The following is a 19,200-nucleotide window of genomic DNA, read 5'->3' on the forward strand; positions in this document are numbered from 1 at the left end:
TTTTCTCGTTTTGATAGAAGTACATGACGCTTGTAAATGTCTTTTTATTATTCAATATATAATAAAGTTTGTTTGTTGTTAAAAAAAATAAAATCAATCCCCCTACGGTTACTCACTGCTACTACGTGAGACGCCCGTCAAAATCGTCATTGACGGCTCCGTTAACTTAGGTCTCGTTACGTGGTCATAGTCCCTAAATGAGACGCGTTTGACCAAAATTAGGTCGCATTCATTTGAAACGTATATGACTTGCAAAGTTTTAAGTAAACTAAACGGTTCGACAACATATATAAGTTTACAAAAGTTATAAAGTATCAATGAAATAACTTGCGACATAATATAAGTTAAAAATCACGATTTCTATAAATAGCGTAAGTATGTATGATTTAAGTTTGAATCCAAAGGTGCTATCACTATCGTATGCATGTATGCTTGACCCCAAGCAAGAAATCAAATTGTACGGAAGCATGTATCAAGTAGCCAAGTATGAACCTGAGAAACATATAGAAAACTGTCAACGAAAAACGTTGGTGAAATCATAGGTATATTTGTAAACGTATGTTTTTGAACCACAAGATTTAGTATAAGGTGATTATCCAAATCGTTTACATTCCAAAAGTTGTTGTTTGTATCACGAGTACCCAATTATCAAGGCTTAACTGAATAGTACCTCTGCATCATAGTGTTAGAACCTATACTATACCCCAAAAATACGTTTCATTCATCTAAATGAGGTTCGTCAAACCCGCATGGCCACACAACATAAGTTCTTGCTTACACCCTACAAGTGTAACTAATGATAATTGGACTTGAGGATTTCTGTTCTAACTCGTACGCAGAATGTTTGTTTTCGTACATGTGTTCAACGTATAAAAGTATAAACCGTATATGTTTCTCATCCCATGATTTAAAAGTATAAAAGTTGTTGAAAAGATGGGACTATGATCTCACCGTAGTTGCATGCCAAAGTAATTGTAATTAAATGTTGTGCAATGAATGTTGTTTAACCTTGACCTAAACAAATAAGTTGTATCAATTACCGGTTACGACACGAGGTCGGGTGAAATGTGTTCTATTAGTCCTATGGCTCGTTACGACTCGATTAATATAGCATGTGAGTCAACTTGTCAAGTTTCATGCAAGATTGTGATGACCCGTCCTAATCCACCTGGACGAATACATCAACATCTGGTCCCATTGCGAGGTATTTGACCTCTATGTGATACGTTTTGTAACATTGCATTCGTTTTAAAAGGTAATTCATAAATGAATATATAAATTCCAGGTTTTTAACATCTGATGATTCCTACGTATAGACAATCACCATTTAAATGGTTTACAATAATACATTTGTTGACAATACAGTCAAAATAAGGTACATGGTAATGGTTTGGTGAATGCAAGTTTCTTGTATATAGCATGTATGACTCCAAGCACATAACTTGTATCACGTATCAGCAAACAGCGGAAGACTTCTAGAAACCTGAGAATAAACATGCTTCAAGTGTCAACACAAAGGTTGGTGAGTTCATAGTTTTAATATTACACATAATCCGTATATCAATGTGGATTACAAAAGTTCAGTTGTTTCATTCAAAACTTTTATCAATATGTTTTAACATTTCAAATCATCTGTATGTAAAGGTTGATCACAAGATCTCAGTTGTTTTATCTAAAACGTTTATCAATAGGTTTTACATAAAATATGGACCACAAGATTTCAGTTGTTTCATCTGAAACGTTTATCAATAGGTTTTACATAAAATGTGGACCACAAGATTTCAGTTGTTTCATCTGAAACGTTTATCAATAGGTTTTACATAAAATGTGGACCACAAGATTTCAGTTATTTCATCTGAAACGTTTATCAATCGGTTCTACAAAATTGAGCACCCTGGTAACTAAACTTTAACGTTTATATAATTTGTACCCTTTGTATAATCATCTTAATAATACACGGAAACCAACGTGTACGCTTCTCAAATAGCATACGTCCGTTAAAAGGCTAGTGCTCTAGCTCGGACGGGGATGTCAAGCCCTATGGATCCATATATAACTACTCGCGCCCACCAGTTCTTATAACTGGCGGTTACTAGTTACCAAAGCTAAGGGATTTTCGGTTCAAACTCGGTGTAGAATTTAGTATGTACTTGTATCCATTGCGTTTAAAATAAAGTGCTTGTATTCTCAGCCCAAAAATATAGATTGCAAAAGCAATTAAAAAGGGAGCAAATGAAACTCACACATATAAATATTGTATATCGGTTAATAAAGCATTTGCATGTATTCTCAGCCCCAAAAATGTAAAGAGTAAAAGGGATCTTATGAAACTCACACAAAATCAGTTTTAGTATTTGTATCCATTTAGTAAAACAGTTTATAAAACTGCGCATGTATTCTCAGCCCAAAAATATATGAGGAAAGGGATCATATGAACTCACTGTTTAATATTGATATACAATATTATAGGAAAGCACGTAGACGCATCGGAGATGATAAACACGAGGTTTGATTCACAAAAATACCCCCGAACATTACCCATAATTTCCTTAGCAATAACCCATAATTTCCTTAGCTCTAGCTCGCTTGGAAACCATTTTGAAAGTGACAAGCTCATAACCTCGTCGTAGTATTTTATGTATAATACTAATAATAATAATAAGATTAATAATAATAATATTAATCTTAATAATAATAATAATAATAATAATAATAAATATTATACGGAGTAATATATGTGTTTTACAAAACAGATTTCGATCAAATTTATATATGTGGTCAGGCCAGGTCTGCCATGCGATCGCATGGCTCCCAAGGCCTTTTCCCATGCGATCGCATGGGGATGTTTTACAGCTCACATTTGTTTAACTTCTTGTTTGTCGACATAATTTTATATTAATATAATATATATAATTTAAATAATTAATTATATATTATATTAAATTCACGTGCATAGTTGACTTGTAATTTTTATTCCGATAAGTCATACGTCATCACTCGACTTATGTCCCGGTTCCGGTTTTTCAAATGTCCTTTCGTACGCTGAGAAAACTTGCATTTTACATTTCGTGACTCGTACCTTTGTTAAAATATAGCCTTAAATTATCCATAAACTATGTCACTCAAAGTGTATCTTATACGTTTGAGTGTTTTGGTCATTTACTTCTATAAATCATCGTCTCACTATTTGTTAAAATACATTTTAAAATAGTGTTACTGTAGCAAAGTTACTGTAGCAAAGTTACTGTAGCAACGTTCACTGTAGCAAATAGTGATTTTCGAAAACACTGTAGCATTTTGAGTAATGTGGCAATTTGAAAACACTGTAGCAAATTAGTGTTTTACTGGTTCATCTTAAACGTTTTAGTTAACTTATCTAAATATTAATCGAATAAATAAACGAATGTTACTATCGTTTACTAAATAACTTGAAATCATATATATTCAAATAGATATATAAACCAATAAGTTTAATGTACGGTATCATGCAATTAAAACTTTGTTACGTTTTCAAGTTATAGTATATATATGTATCTATTTACATATAATGGTTTGCGAATCGTTGAGAACAACCGAAGGGTAATTGAATAGTTCAAAATTTTGAGATTCAACTTCATAGGCTTTGCTTATTGTGTCGGAAACGTTAAAGATTAATTTTAAATTTAGTCGAAATTTTCGGGTCATCACAGTACCTACCCGTTAAAGAAATTTCGTCCCGAAATTTGAGTGAAGTCGTCATGGCTAACAATAAAAATGTTTTCATGACGAATATGACGAATATGAATTGATAAATAGAGTCTTATCACCGTTGGATAATATGACGAATATGAATTGATAAATAGAGTTTTATCACCGTTGGATAATCCGATTATTCGAAGCGTATAAGATAAGTTATCGTAATAGAGTGAAATGGAGAATAGAGATGCGTCTTATCTCTTGACATAGTAACGATTGATTTTCTGAATTCAAGGGATTTAAAGAAAATCTTTGAAATCTAAAAGATTTGATTATTCGGTGAATAAGGAAATTAAGATCTCTATAATTAAATACGGTGATCTGCCTCGATTACTCTGTCTGATATTTCCATTATAAATTAACCTCCTCTGTTTTATTGATTTTCACCACTTCAATACTTTCAAGGATTTTGAAAATGCTTAATCCAGTTCTGATCCTTGTTCTTATTCTGACTATCACAATGATCGTCCTTCTTTTCCAACTCCCACCGGAAGAATCTGTTAACTTTAACTATTACCTTGGGGTTATAGTGTTTTTCATTCTCCCGTGTATTTACGTTGTTATCTGTATTGATATACATGGTTTGTAATTTCGGTGTTGTTGTTGGGCTTTATATTTTCCCTTATATTTCGGAGCTCCATGCTGTTGTTTTCTCTTCCCGACTTTAAATTAAGTGAATAATGGTCCAGAATTCGTAGCTATACATTTCGGAATGAACAAAGTTAATGTTCTAAGAAGGTAATCGTAATGGCACGATCTTGATTTGTCAAATTACCAGAATATCCGGAAAAGACCGAATCATCAAGAAAAATATTTTCTTGATATGTTTAGAGGTTAAATAGAATAAAAGAGTTATGTAACATGGTTTATGATGAGGGTGGGATCTGTGAACCTTTATCACGTTCCATTAGAAACTCAGCATGACTTACTGTAATATAATCACGTTGATCAAGTGTCATTATATTATAATAACTCATGCTTCAGTTCCCAACATTACTTCAAAACATCCATTTTTCTCAAAATTTTCAGAAATTAGAAACTAAAATAGTTTCTTTTATGATGTAACACAGATAGCGTGAAGAGATAAATAATTTCGGATGATAATAGTTATGAAGATATCTTCAGAAATATCGAAGATATTTATAATGAAAGATATGATAATATCTTAGAATTTCTAATATCAAAGGATGATGAAGAAGATTTGTTCGTAACGAATTTTGAGTCAGGAGCAAGGTATTCGTTAATGACTTCAGCAGATACTGAATCATTTGTATTCTTTGAAGGCAGGTTTAGTCTTTGTGATTTGTCCACAGCCTCCTTCATAGTTTGCTCAATTCGTTTTCCAGTACCAAATTTTGTCTTTTTCTCAGCTTTACCACCATACTATTCTTTATCATCAAACTTTTGACTGTTAAGGTCGTTTACAGTTTTTACTGCTTCATCAGCATCTTTTCAAAATTCGGAGAACTAGTTTCGCAGTTTGGGTGTTTTTCAGAAATTCAGGATTAAGCTCATAAGTCCAGAAGATAGGCGTTATATATATATAGTGATTTCCGGAGAGATTCAAATTGCAGAGTGACGGAGTATCTGGTATATTTACTGCTAATATGGTGGAATATAAAAGGTTCCCTGGTAACAACAATAGAAAGGGCAATCGTATATGTCAAGGTTTAATTAAGGCTTATCCAAATGAAGTTAACTTGCTGAAGTTGTGACAAAACTGGATACTTGAAAAGGAATTGTAAGGTTATTTTCAGTAATAATAATGCCGAAGGATTTATCACAGATACGTGTTAAAGTTTTACTTAGGTTTCGAGAGCTTTCCAGATGTATGATTATAAGTACAAATCTTTCTTCTCGTAGATATCGTGTAGTTGGTTTGTCTTCTCGCTTGTTCATTAGTTGAAGTGTTTTCAAGAATTTCGATGGGTTTGAACGCAAAATGTAATCATATGATGTTCTAGTACAGTTCTGAATTCAAAGCATGGTTTTCGAAGCATGGTTTTAAAAGATGTAGGAATCTAAGAGTGATGTTTTCCGTTTAATCTTGACTTGGATTCTGATCTATCGAAATCAGAATATGAAATTGAATGAAAATGGTTATTCTGTGATTAACAGATACGTATATCTGTAGGTTTGAGCAGTATAGTTAATGATTGCTGAATCAGAATTGAAGAATGTATAGTGTAACATATTAATGTGGAATTTATATATTTCTAGGGTATTACCTACCCGTTAAAATATTCTCATCATTAACAGTTTGTACAAAAGGATTTTCAATTACAATCTTTATGAATATATATATATGTATATTTCCTTCAGATGTAATATAGATTTAATGAGTTATTAAACTCATTTGGTTTTCGGTTGGAACTAGAAATGAATAATCTCTTCTATATTAGAGATTATATAATCGCCACAGGATATTTCTCAAATGAAGTTATGAGTTGATACTTCATCGTTTATTGTTGTTAGTATTCCTTGATAACTACGATGCGTTGGAGGTTGATGCTCGTGGAACGGATTTTGAAGTTGAGGTTTGCGGTGCGGATGTTGTTGTTGGTGATACTGGTACTGTTGTTGGTTGTGCTGCTGGTTCTGGTGGTGCTACCGGTGCTGCCTGTGATGCCTGCAAATTGTGCATCATATTCTCCAAAGCCACAACTCGAGCACGAAGCTCGTTAACTTCTTCTATTATACTAGGATGATTGGCGGTTCGGACAAGCGGATGAATGAAATCTAGAATGTGAGATAGTATATAATCATGATGAGATACTCTGGAAATGAGAGAGAAAATAGTATTACGAATAGGTTCGCCGGTAAGTGCTTCAGGTTCTTCGTCAAGAGGGGAATGTGGTGGATGGAAGGGATCGCCTTCTTCCTGTCTCCAATGACTAAGTAGGCTACGAACCCATCCCCAATTCATCCAGAATTGGTGATGACTAATTGATTGATTCATTCCGGTTACACTGCTTTCAGAACTCAGGTGGAAATCCATATCAGAATTAGAAGAACTCGAATTACTTGCAGAATTCATCTTACACGGTTAGATAAAGAATTTTCGATGTGAAATGATTTTCGGATATCGGATGATATTCTAATTACATAGAATACCTATATATAGTACAAAGGTTCCGCAAATTACGGAGAAACTTTCGGAAACTGTCAAGTAAAGGTAACAGTAACAGATACGCTAAGATATTCATTTTGTCTATACACTAGTCATGCAATCCATGCAATAAGGTGTGTCTAGACTACAATTGATAAGCAGATAGTTTTCCACACAAGGAATGATAAGCAGGTAATTTCTAACAAGAAATTATAAGCAACAAATTTTATCATGCAGACATGGTCGAAGTCCAGACTCACTAATGTATCCTAACAATAACCGGTTAGACACACTAATGCAAATTCTGGTTCACTAAGACCAACGCTCTGATACCAACTGTGATGACCCGTCCTAATCCACCTGGACGAATACATCAACATCTGGTCCCATTGCGAGGTATTTGACCTCTATGTGATACGTTTTGTAACATTGCATTCGTTTTAAAAGGTAATTCATAAATGAATATATAAATTCCAGGTTTTTAACATCTGATGATTCCTACGTATAGACAATCACCATTTAAATGGTTTACAATAATACATTTGTTGACAATACAGTCAAAATAAGGTACATGGTAATGGTTTGGTGAATGCAAGTTTCTTGTATATAGCATGTATGACTCCAAGCACATAACTTGTATCACGTATCAGCAAACAGCGGAAGACTTCTAGAAACCTGAGAATAAACATGCTTCAAGTGTCAACACAAAGGTTGGTGAGTTCATAGTTTTAATATTACACATAATCCGTATATCAATGTGGATTACAAAAGTTCAGTTGTTTCATTCAAAACTTTTATCAATATGTTTTAACATTTCAAATCATCTGTATGTAAAGGTTGATCACAAGATCTCAGTTGTTTTATCCAAAACGTTTATCAATAGGTTTTACATAAAATGTGGACCACAAGATTTCAGTTGTTTCATCTGAAACGTTTATCAATAGGTTTTACATAAAATGTGGACCACAAGATTTCAGTTGTTTCATCTGAAACGTTTATCAATAGATTTTACATAAAATGTGGACCACAAGATTTCAGTTGTTTCATCTGAAACGTTTATCAATCGGTTCTACAAAATTGAGCACCCTGGTAACTAAACTTTAACGTTTATATAATTTATACCCTTTGTATAATCATCTTAATAATACACGAAAACCAACGTGTACGCTTCTCAAATAGCATACGTCCGTTAAAAGGCTAGTGCTCTAGCTCGGACGGGGATGTCAAGCCCTATGGATCCATATATAACTACTCGCGCCCACCAGTTCTTATAACTGGCAGTTACTAGTTACCAAAGCTAAGGGATTTTCGGTTCAAACTCGGTGTAGAATTTAGTATGTACTTGTATCCATTGCGTTTAAAATAAAGTGCATGTATTCTCAGCCCAAAAATATAGATTGCAAAAGCAATTAAAAAGGGAGCAAATGAAACTCACACATATAAATATTGTATATCGGTTAATAAAGCATTTGCATGTATTCTCAGCCCCAAAAATGTAAAGAGTAAAAGGGATCTTATGAAACTCACACAAAATCAGTTTTAGTATTTGTATCCATTTAGTAAAACAGTTTATAAAACTAAGGATGTATTATCAGCCCAAAAATATATGAGGAAAGGGATCATATGAACTCACTGTTTAATATTGATATACAATATTATAGGAAAGCACGTAGACGCATCGGAGATGATAAACACGAGGTTTGATTCACAAAAATACCCCCGAACATTACCCATAATTTCCTTAGTAATAACCCATAATTTCCTTAGCTCTAGCTCGCTTGGAAACCATTTTGAAAGTGACAAGCTCATAACCTCGTCGTAGTATTTTATGTATAATACTAATAATAAGAATAAGATTAATAATAATAATATTAATCTTAATAATAATAATAATAATAATAATAATAATAATAATAATAATAATAATAATAATAATAATAATAATAATAATAATAATAATAATAATAATAATAATAATAATAATAATAAATATTATACGGAGTAATATATGTGTTTTACAAAACAGATTTCGATCAAATTTATAGATGTGGTCAGGCCAGGTCTGCCATGCGATCGCATGGCTCCCAAGGCCTTTTCCCATGCGATCGCATGGGGATGTTTTACAGCTCACATTTGTTTAACTTCTTGTTTGTCGACATAATTTTATATTAATATAATATATATAATTTAAATAATTAATTATATATTATATTAAATTCACGTGCATAGTTGACTTGTAATTTTTATTCCGATAAGTCATACGTCATCACTCGACTTATGTCCCGGTTCCGGTTTTTCAAATGTCCTTTCGTACGCTGAGAAAACTTGCATTTTACATTTCGTGACTCGTACCTTTGTTAAAATATAGCCTTAAATTATCCATAAACTATGTCACTCAAAGTGTATCTTATACGTTTGAGTGTTTTGGTCATTTACTTCTATAAATCATCGTCTCACTATTTGTTAAAATACATTTTAAAATAGTGTTACTGTAGCAAAGTTATTGTAGCAAAGTTACTGTAGCAAAGTTCACTGTAGCAAATAGTGATTTTCGAAAACACTGTAGCATTTTGAGTAATGTGGCAATTTGAAAACACTGTAGCAAATTAGTGTTTTACTGGTTCATCTTAAACGTTTTAGTTAACTTATCTAAATATTAATCGAATAAATAAACGAATGTTACTATCGTTTACTAAATAACTTGAAATCATATATATTCAAATAGATATATAAACCAATAAGTTTAATGTACGGTATCATGCAATTAAAACTTTGTTACGTTTTCAAGTTATAGTATATATATGTATCTATTTACATATAATGGTTTGCGAATCGTTGAGAACAACCGAAGGGTAATTGAATAGTTCAAAATTTTGAGATTCAACTTCATAGGCTTTGCTTATTGTGTCGGAAACGTTAAAGATTAATTTTAAATTTAGTCGAAATTTCCGGGTCATCACAAAGATATAAGTATAAAAGTATGTTAGAACGATTGCATAAGTGTTTGTTTAAGTTTGACTAAAAGTCAAACTTGGTCAAAGTCAACGGGGTCGGGTCAGGTTTCCGACCATTACACATAAAAACGTAATCATATATAAGCATGTTGGCAAAATTTCACATTAAACGGAGTTGCGAGTAAGCGGGAACGAAATTGCAAAAATCAAAAAGTGGCTTTGATCAGGGAGAATCTCGCGATCGCGAGGGTCCAAGGCTAAAAAGCTTCACGATCGCGAAGTAGCCAGTTTCAGCAGCTATTTATTGCATTTTGACTAGTGCACGAATTTATCTTCAATTAATCATAAAACATAAACCGTAAACATTTAGAACACGTATCTTATATCATTGGAAATGTAATTTAACAAGGAACACAACTAAACACATTTCATCAAACAAAAACATCATTTACAATAACCGATTTCTCGTCAAGTGATCATTAAAAGTTCGTTTTCAAAGTTTCAAGTTCATAAAATGCATAAGATAATTCGGGAACTTAATACACACATATAATACGCCGTTTCATAGGTAATTACGCATACAATACTACTAAACACTTACAAACAACATTGCAAAGCATTTAATGAATCAAAATTCACATTCAAGGCTACCAAACCCTAACTAAAAATCATAAAATCACTAATCGTATTAATGTAAGGTTTTCATGTCATCCAACATACCAAAACGAAGCTAATGATGCTAGTATCACTTTTAACATATAAGGTTTAACATCTAACAACATTTAATCAATCAAAATCAAAGATTAAACTAACCCATTTTTCATATTCAATCTAGTTACTCAAAACAAATAAATCGAGCAAACTAAACACATGTTCATGTTAGACTTGATCCATAGACACTAATTAACACCATTTCAAGTCAAAAACACTAAGAACATGAAATCTAGAGTTTTTAGAAAGTTATCCAAAAGAGATGAGATTAGTATCAAAACGTAGAGGATGAAGAGAGGATTCCAAAAGTACAAATCATTTTGTTGTAAGCTTCCTTGAAATGATTTAGATGATGATTTAGTGTTGATGGAGGAAAATGAGTTCTTGTTGCTAGTAAGAAAAGAAAGAAAAAGAAAAAGAAAAGATAATGGTGAATGGGAGGGAAAATGGAAGTAAGTGGGAGGTGGGTTGACTAGTTGACCTAGTCAACTAGTTTGCTCACTTGGCAATTTTGGTCCATCGAGTTTAAAGCGGGTACGTGAATTAACCAAACGAATTATTTTAAATACGCGAGAGTAAACGGGAGATATTATAATTACATAATGGGAATATTAAGAACATTAGTTAACGGAAGGTACGAATTTAGATAACCAAAGATATTATCTAAAAAAATGACGGGCGTTAAAATAAATTAACGTAAAAGGTGGGTTATTACATTACCAACACCTTAAAAGAAATTTTGTCCCAAAATTTAGTTGAAAGTAGTAGTCGTTGATTCTTCCTCGAGACCTTGCGTTGCCAATTTTATGAATAAGCGAAGGCACCTCCTTTGGCATTCCAACGGACTTGACCATCGAGATTTTACGTTGTTTTAAGGTTTGGCTATGGAGTGGAGTTTGTCATCGATAGTAAGTCTATCAGAAGAAATAACAAGTTCTTATTCGGCAAGATACTTCTTTAAGTTTGATACATGGAATGTAGGATGAATGAAATTTTGATTGAGCGTGGAGTTCGAAGCGGTAAGCAACGGGTCCAATACGCCCCAAGAGTTCATAAGGATCAGAATACTGCGGATCTAGCCTTCTACGTTTCCCGAAACAGATTACACCTTTCTAAAGTGCAACTTTTAACGTTACACGATTACCCACTTGGAATTCGAAAGATTTATGTCTAACAATGACATAGCTCTTTTGGCGACTACGGGCCGTCTTGAGCCTTTCTTGGGTTTGAACGATCTTAACGGTTATTTCTTGAATGAGTTCGGGTTCGGTGGTTTGATTGTCGCTTACTTCGGCCCAACAATTTAAGAGAACGACATTTGCGGCCACATAAAGTTTCAAAAAGGTGCGGCGTTAATACTCGAATGATAACTATCGTTGTGAGAGGAATCAATTAAAGGCAACAATACAAGTTCGTGATATGTTTTTCAAAGATTTGAATCGTACGTTTACTTGGTCTGAGACGACCCGTCAAAATCACCATTGACGGCTCCGTTAATTTAGGTCCGGTTACGTGGTCATAGTCCCTAAATGAGACGCGTTTGACCAAAATTATGTCGCATTCATTTGAAACCTATATGACTTGCAAAGTTTTAAGTAAACCAAACGGTTCAACAACATGTATAAGTTTACAAAAGTTATAAAGTATAAATGAAATAACTTGCGACATAATATAAGTTAAAAATCACGATTGCTATAAATAGCGTAAGTATGTATGCTTTAAGTTTGAATCCAAAGGTGCTATCACTAGCGTATGCATGTATGCTTCAACCCAACCAAGTAATCAAAGTGTGCGGAAGCATGTATCAAGTAGCTAAGTATGAACCTGAGAAACATATAGAAAACTATCAACGAAAAACGTTGGTGAAATCATAGGTATATTAGTAAGCATATGTTTTTGAACCACAAGATTTAGTATAAGGTGATTATCCAAATCGTTTACATTCCAAAAGTTGTTGTTTGTATCACGAGCACCCAATTACCAAGGCTAAACTGAATAGTACCTCTGCATCATAGTGTTAGAACCTACACTATACCCCGAAAATACGTTTCATTCATCTGAATGAGGGTTCGTCAAACCCGCATGGCCACACAACATAAGTTCTCGCTTGCACCCTACAAGTGTAACTAATGATAATTGGACTTGAGGATTTCTGTTCTAACTCGTACGCAGAATTTTTGTTTTCGTACTTGTGTTCAACGTATAAAAGTATAAATCATATATGTTTCTCATCCCATGATTTAAAAATATAAAAGTTGTTGAAAAGATGGGACTATGATCTCACCGTAGTTGCATGCCAAAGTACTTATAATTAAACGTTGTGCAATGAATGTTGCTTAACCTTGACCTAAAAAAATAAGTTGTATCAATTACCGGTTACGACACGAGGTCGGGTGAAATGTGTTCAATTAGTCCTATGGCTCGTTACGACTCGATAAATATAGCATGTGAGTCAAATTATCAAGTTTCATGCAAGATATAAGTATAAAAGCATGTTAGAACGATTGCATAAGTATTTGGGTAAGTTTAACTAAAAGTCAAACTTGGTCAAAGTCAAAGTCAAAGTCAACGGGATCGGGTCGGGTTTTCGACCATTACACATAAAAACGTAATCATATATAAGCATGTTGGCTAAATTTCACGTTAAACGGAGTTGCGAGTAAGCGGGAACAAAATTGCAAAAATCAAAAAGTGGCTTTGATCAGGGAGAATCTCGCGATCGCAAGGGTCCAAGGCCAAAAAGCTTCGCGATCACGAAGTGTCCAGTTTAAGCAGCTATTTGCTGCATTTTGACTAGTGCACGAATTTATCTTCAATTAATCATAAAACATAAACCGTAAACATTTAGAACACGTATCTTATATCGTTGGAACGGTAATTTAACAAGGAACGCAACTAAACACATTTTATCAAACAAAAACATCATTTACAATAACCGATTTCTCGTCAAGTGATCATTAAAAGTTCGTTTTCAATGTTTAAAGTTCATAAAATGCATAAGATGATTCGGGAACTTAATACACACATATAATACGCCGTTTCGTAAGTAATTACGCATACAATACAACTAAACACTTACAAACAACATTGCAAAGCGTTTAATGCATCAAAATTCACATTCAAGGCTACCAAACCCCAACCAAAAATCATAAAATCACCAATCATGTTAATGTAAGGTTTTCATGTCATCCAACATACCAAAACGAAGCTAATGATGCTAGTATCACTTTTAACACATAAGGTTTAACATCTAACCACATTTAATCAATCAAAATCAAAGATTAAACTAACCAATTTTTCATATTCAAGCTAGTTACACAAAACAAACAAATCGAGAAAACCAAACACATGTTCATGTTAGACTTGAGCGTTAGACACTAATTAACACCATTTCAAGTCAAAAACACTAAGAACATGAAATCTAGAGTTTTTAGAAAGTTACCCAAAAGAAATGAGATTAGTATCAAAACGTAGAGGACGAAGAGAGGATTCCAAAAGTACAAATCATTTTGTTGTAAGCTTCCTTGAAATGATTTAGATGATGATTTAGTGTTGATGGAGAAAAATGAGTTCTTGTTGCTAGTAAGAAAAGAAAGAAAAAGAAAAAGAAAAGATAATGGTGAATGGGAGGGAAAATGGAAGTAAGTGGGAGGTGGGTTGACTAGTTGACCTAGTCAACTAGTTTGCTCACTTGGCAATTTTGGTCCCTCGAGTTTAAAGCGGGTGCGTGAATTAACCAAACGAATTATTTTAAATACGCGAGAGTAAACGGGAGATATTATAATTACATAACGGAAATATTAAGAACATTAGTTAACTGAAGGTACGAATTTAGATAACGAAAGATATTATCTAAAAAAAAGACGGGCATTAAAATAAATTAACTTACACTACGCTTGATTAAAAAGAGTTAATATGATAATAAATAAACCCCATAATAACTACTCCATATTAATGAAATGTCCCGTTCTTATTATTAAAAACGTTCCATATTAATTGATTTCGTTGCGAGGTTTTGACCTCTATATGAGACGTTTTTCAAAGACTGCATTCATTTTTAAAACAAACCATAACCTTTATTTCATAGATAAAGGTTTTAAAAAGCTTTACGTAGATTATCAAATAATGATAATCTAAAATATCCTGTTTACACACGACCATTACATAATGGTTTACAATACAAATATGTTACAACAAAATAAGTTTCTTGAATGCAGTTTTTACACAATATCATACAAGCATGGACTCCAAATCTCGTCCTTATTTAAGTATGCGACAGCGGAAGCTCTTAATAATCACCTGAGAATAAACATGCTTTAAACGTCAACAAAAATGTTGGTGAGTTATAGGTTTAACCTATATATATCAAATCGTTACAATAGACCACAAGATTTCATATTTCAATACACATCCCATACATAGAGATAAAAATTCATTCATATGGTGAACACCTGGTAACATACATTAACAAGATGCATATATAAGAATATCCCCATCATTCCGGGACACCCTTCGGATATGATATAAATTTCGAAGTACTAAAGCATCCGGTACTTTGGATGGGGCTTGTTGGGCCCGATAGATCTATCTTTAGGATTCGCGTCAATTAGGGTGTCTGTTCCCTAATTCTTAGATTACTAGACTTAATAAAAAGGGGCATATTCGATTTCGATAATTCAACCATAGAATGTAGTTTCACGTACTTGTGTCTATTTTGTAAATCATTTATAAAACCTACATGTATTCTCATCCCAAAAATATTAGATTTTAAAAGTGGGACTATAACTCACTTTCACGGATTTTTACTTCGTCGGGAAGTAAGACTTGGCCACTGGTTGATTCACGAACCTATAACAATATATACATATATATCAAAGTATGTTCAAAATATATTTACAACACTTTTAATATATTTTGATGTTTTAAGTTTATTAAGTCAGCTGTCCTCGTTAGTAACCTACAACTAGTTGTCCACAGTTAGATGTACATAAATAAATCGATAAATATTATCTTGAATCAATCCACGACCCAGTGTATACGTATCTCAGTATTGATCACAACTCAAACTATATATATTTTGGAATCAACCTCAACCCTGTATAGCTAACTCCAACATTCACATATCGAGTGTCTATGGTTGTTCCGAAATATATATAGATGTGTCGACATGATAGGTCGAAACATTGTATACGTGTCTATGGTATCTCAAGATTACATAATATACAATACAAGTTGATTAAGTTATGGTTGGAATAGATTTGTTACCAATTTTCACGTAGCTAAAATGAGAAAAATTATCCAATCTTGTTTTACCCATAACTTCTTCATTTTAAATCCGTTTTGAGTGAATCAAATTGCTATGGTTTCATATTGAACTCTATTTTATGAATCTAAACAGAAAAAGTATAGGTTTATAGTCGGAAAAATAAGTTACAAGTCGTTTTTGTAAAGGTAGTCATTTCAGTCGAAAGAACGACGTCTAGATGACCATTTTAGAAAACATACTTCCACTTTGAGTTTAACCATAATTTTTGGATATAGTTTCATGTTCATAATAAAAATCATTTTCTCAGAATAACAACTTTTAAATCAAAGTTTATCATAGTTTTTAATTAACTAACCCAAAACAGCCCGCGGTGTTACTACGACGGCGTAAATCCGGTTTTACGGTGTTTTTCGTGTTTCCAGGTTTTAAATCATTAAGTTAGCATATCATATAGATATAGAACATGTGTTTAGTTGATTTTAAAAGTCAAGTTAGAAGGATTAACTTTTGTTTGCGAACAAATTTAGAATTAACTAAACTATGTTCTAGTGATTACAAGTTTAAACCTTCGAATAAGATAGCTTTATATGTATGAATCGAATGATGTTATGAACATCATTACTACCTTAAGTTCCTTGTATAAACCTACTGGAAAAGAGAAAAATGGATCTAGCTTCAATGGATCCTTGGATGGCTCGAAGTTCTTGAAGCAGAATCATGACACGAAAACAAGTTCAAGTAAGATCATCACTTGAAATAAGATTGTTATAGTTATAGAAATTGAACCAAAGTTTGAATATGATTATTACCTTGTATTAGAATGATAACCTACTGTAAGAAACAAAGATTTCTTGAGGTTGGATGATCACCTTACAAGATTGGAAGTGAGCTAGCAAACTTGAAAGTATTCTTGATTTTATGAAACTAGAACTTTTGGAATTTATGAAGAACACTTAGAACTTGAAGATAGAACTTGAGAGAGATCAATTAGATGAAGAAAATTGAAGAATGAAAGTCTTTGTAGGTGTTTTTGGTCGTTGGTGTATGGATTAGATATAAAGGATATGTAATTTTGTTTTCATGTAAATAAGTCATGAATGATTACTCATATTTTTGTAATTTTATGAGATATTTCATGCTAGTTGCCAAATGATGGTTCCCACATGTGTTAGGTGACTCACATGGGCTGCTAAGAGCTGATCATTGGAGTGTATATACCAATAGTACATACATCTAAAAGCTGTGTATTGTACGAGTACGAATACGGGTGCATACGAGTAGAATTGTTGATGAAACTGAACGAGGATGTAATTGTAAGCATTTTTGTTAAGTAGAAGTATTTTGATAAGTGTCTTGAAGTCTTTCAAAAGTGTATGAATACATATTAAAACACTACATGTATATACATTTTAACTGAGTCGTTAAGTCATCGTTAGTCGTTACATGTAAATGTTGTTTTGAAACCTTTAGGTTAACGATCTTGTTGAATGTTGTTAACCCATTGTTTATTATAACAAATGAGATGTTAAATTATTATATTATCATGATATTATGATACATAATATATCTTAGTATGATGTATATACAGTTAAATGTCGTTACAACGATAATCGTTACATATATGTCTCGTTTCGAAATCATTAAGTAAGTAGTCTTATTTTTACATATGTATTTCATTGTTAATACACTTAATAATATATTTACTTATCATTTAACATAATTAACCAAGTGTATCAATATCTTAATATGATTCATATGTACCTAGTAAGACGTTGTTATAACGATAATCATTATATATATCGTTTTCGAGTTTCTTAAATTAATAGTCTCATTTTTATGTATATAACTCATTGTTAAAATACCTAATGAGATACATACTTATAATAAAAACATGTTAACTATATATATAACCATATATATGTCATCGTATAGTTTTTACAAGTTTTAACGTTCGTGAATCACCGGTCAACTTGGGTGGTCAATTGTCTATATGAAACATATTTCAATTAATCAAGTCTTAACAAGTTTGATTGCTTAACATGTTGGAAAAATTTAATCATGTAAATATCAATCTCAATTAATATATATAAACATGGAAAAGTTCGGGTCACTACAATTAACATGTCAAGGAACCATTCAAGTTCAATGAATATCTTTCACCAACAAATATTTTTTTTTTTTTTTTTGAACAGCAATAAAATACTTTTATTAAGGCTTCTAGCAAGTAACTAGAAGCAAAAACAAGCAACAGCAATTTCAATGGCATAACTAGCCAATCGTTCCAAGACAATTTATTTTTGCATCTACTTCTTAACCAAGTGTAAGAGTAATTTCTAATAGTATCAAATAATTCTTCTTTTTTCACCCGGTTCGCCAAAAAAATAACTCCATTTCGAAATCTCTAAATGACCAAAAACACTGAAGCCATAATAGAGAATAGAAGAATCTTAACATCCTCATTAGTTCTCCAAAGATCAAGCCACTCTAGCCAATTAGCCCACGAATCAAACACATTAATGTCAAGACCCGTCCAAATTCGAATTTTCCTCCAAAGCTCTTTAGCCAAAATACATGAGAAGAACACATGATTGACGTCCTCTAACCCGTGATTACAAATCAAAAAACTTACATCATCAATCTCGACTCCATAGTTAACAAGATTAAGATGTGTCGGGAGTCTATCAAGAGCTAAACGCCATAAGAAAATGTTTACCTTAATTGGAAGAATTTTATTCCACCTTGTACTAGGATGTAACGAAGGAAGAATTTCATTATCGATCCATTTCCTTGTATCCAAAACTGAGAATCCACTGTTAGGATTTAAAACCCAGTATATGGTATCATCTTGAGTAGATAACTCCAAGTTTTGTAAAGCAACGAATAGAGTAGACGCCATAGTTTCAATTCTGCCACCCGAAATATCACGTTTCCATTGCCGTGACCACATGTTATTACACCTCCTATCCGTTATAACACATTTCGGATTGACATCTAAATGGAAGATTCTGTTGAAGCGATTGCATAAAGGTTCACTACCGAGCCAGGTGTGTCTCCACAAGCGAATACAAGACCCATTTCCAACTTTAAATCGAATTGGGTACCTTGGAATCCAACCTTCATTTTGAGCCATGTTGTAGATATCATATTGTAACGACCCGGATTTTTCAGATTGTTTTATACTTATGAGATTAATATTTACATAAATTAAACCTTACCAACATGATAAGCAATCCAAATTGTTGAGACTTATGTTTTTGAAAAGAGTTTTACACAACGTTTGACCGTCCAATTTGACCGATGATATCACGAACTATATAACACACGATAATTATACAATTATGTATATATACATATCTATACATATTTAACATGATTTAAGGATGGTTTAATGTCTCATTGTGTACTAATAACAATGAGTTATAGGT

General features: G+C 32.7%; 1 protein-coding gene across 1 annotated transcript; it reads right to left on the reverse strand.

Annotated features, from left to right (window-relative positions):
* Positions 1-18,176: 18,176 nt before the first annotated feature.
* On the reverse strand, positions 18,177-18,905 carry LOC139897927 (uncharacterized). The gene has a single exon (XM_071880645.1). The coding sequence runs from the start codon at positions 18,903-18,905 to the stop codon at positions 18,177-18,179; it is 729 nt and encodes a 242-aa protein (XP_071736746.1).
* Positions 18,906-19,200: the final 295 nt, after the last annotated feature.

Source organism: Rutidosis leptorrhynchoides, chromosome 1, assembly GCF_046630445.1.
Source record: "Rutidosis leptorrhynchoides isolate AG116_Rl617_1_P2 chromosome 1, CSIRO_AGI_Rlap_v1, whole genome shotgun sequence".
Lineage (NCBI taxonomy): Eukaryota > Viridiplantae > Streptophyta > Magnoliopsida > Asterales > Asteraceae > Rutidosis > Rutidosis leptorrhynchoides.

Coding starts and splice junctions, on each gene's coding strand:
- LOC139897927 (XM_071880645.1), bottom strand. CDS start 18,905: ATGGCTCAAAATGAAGGTTGGATTCCAAGGTACCCAATTCGATTTAAA.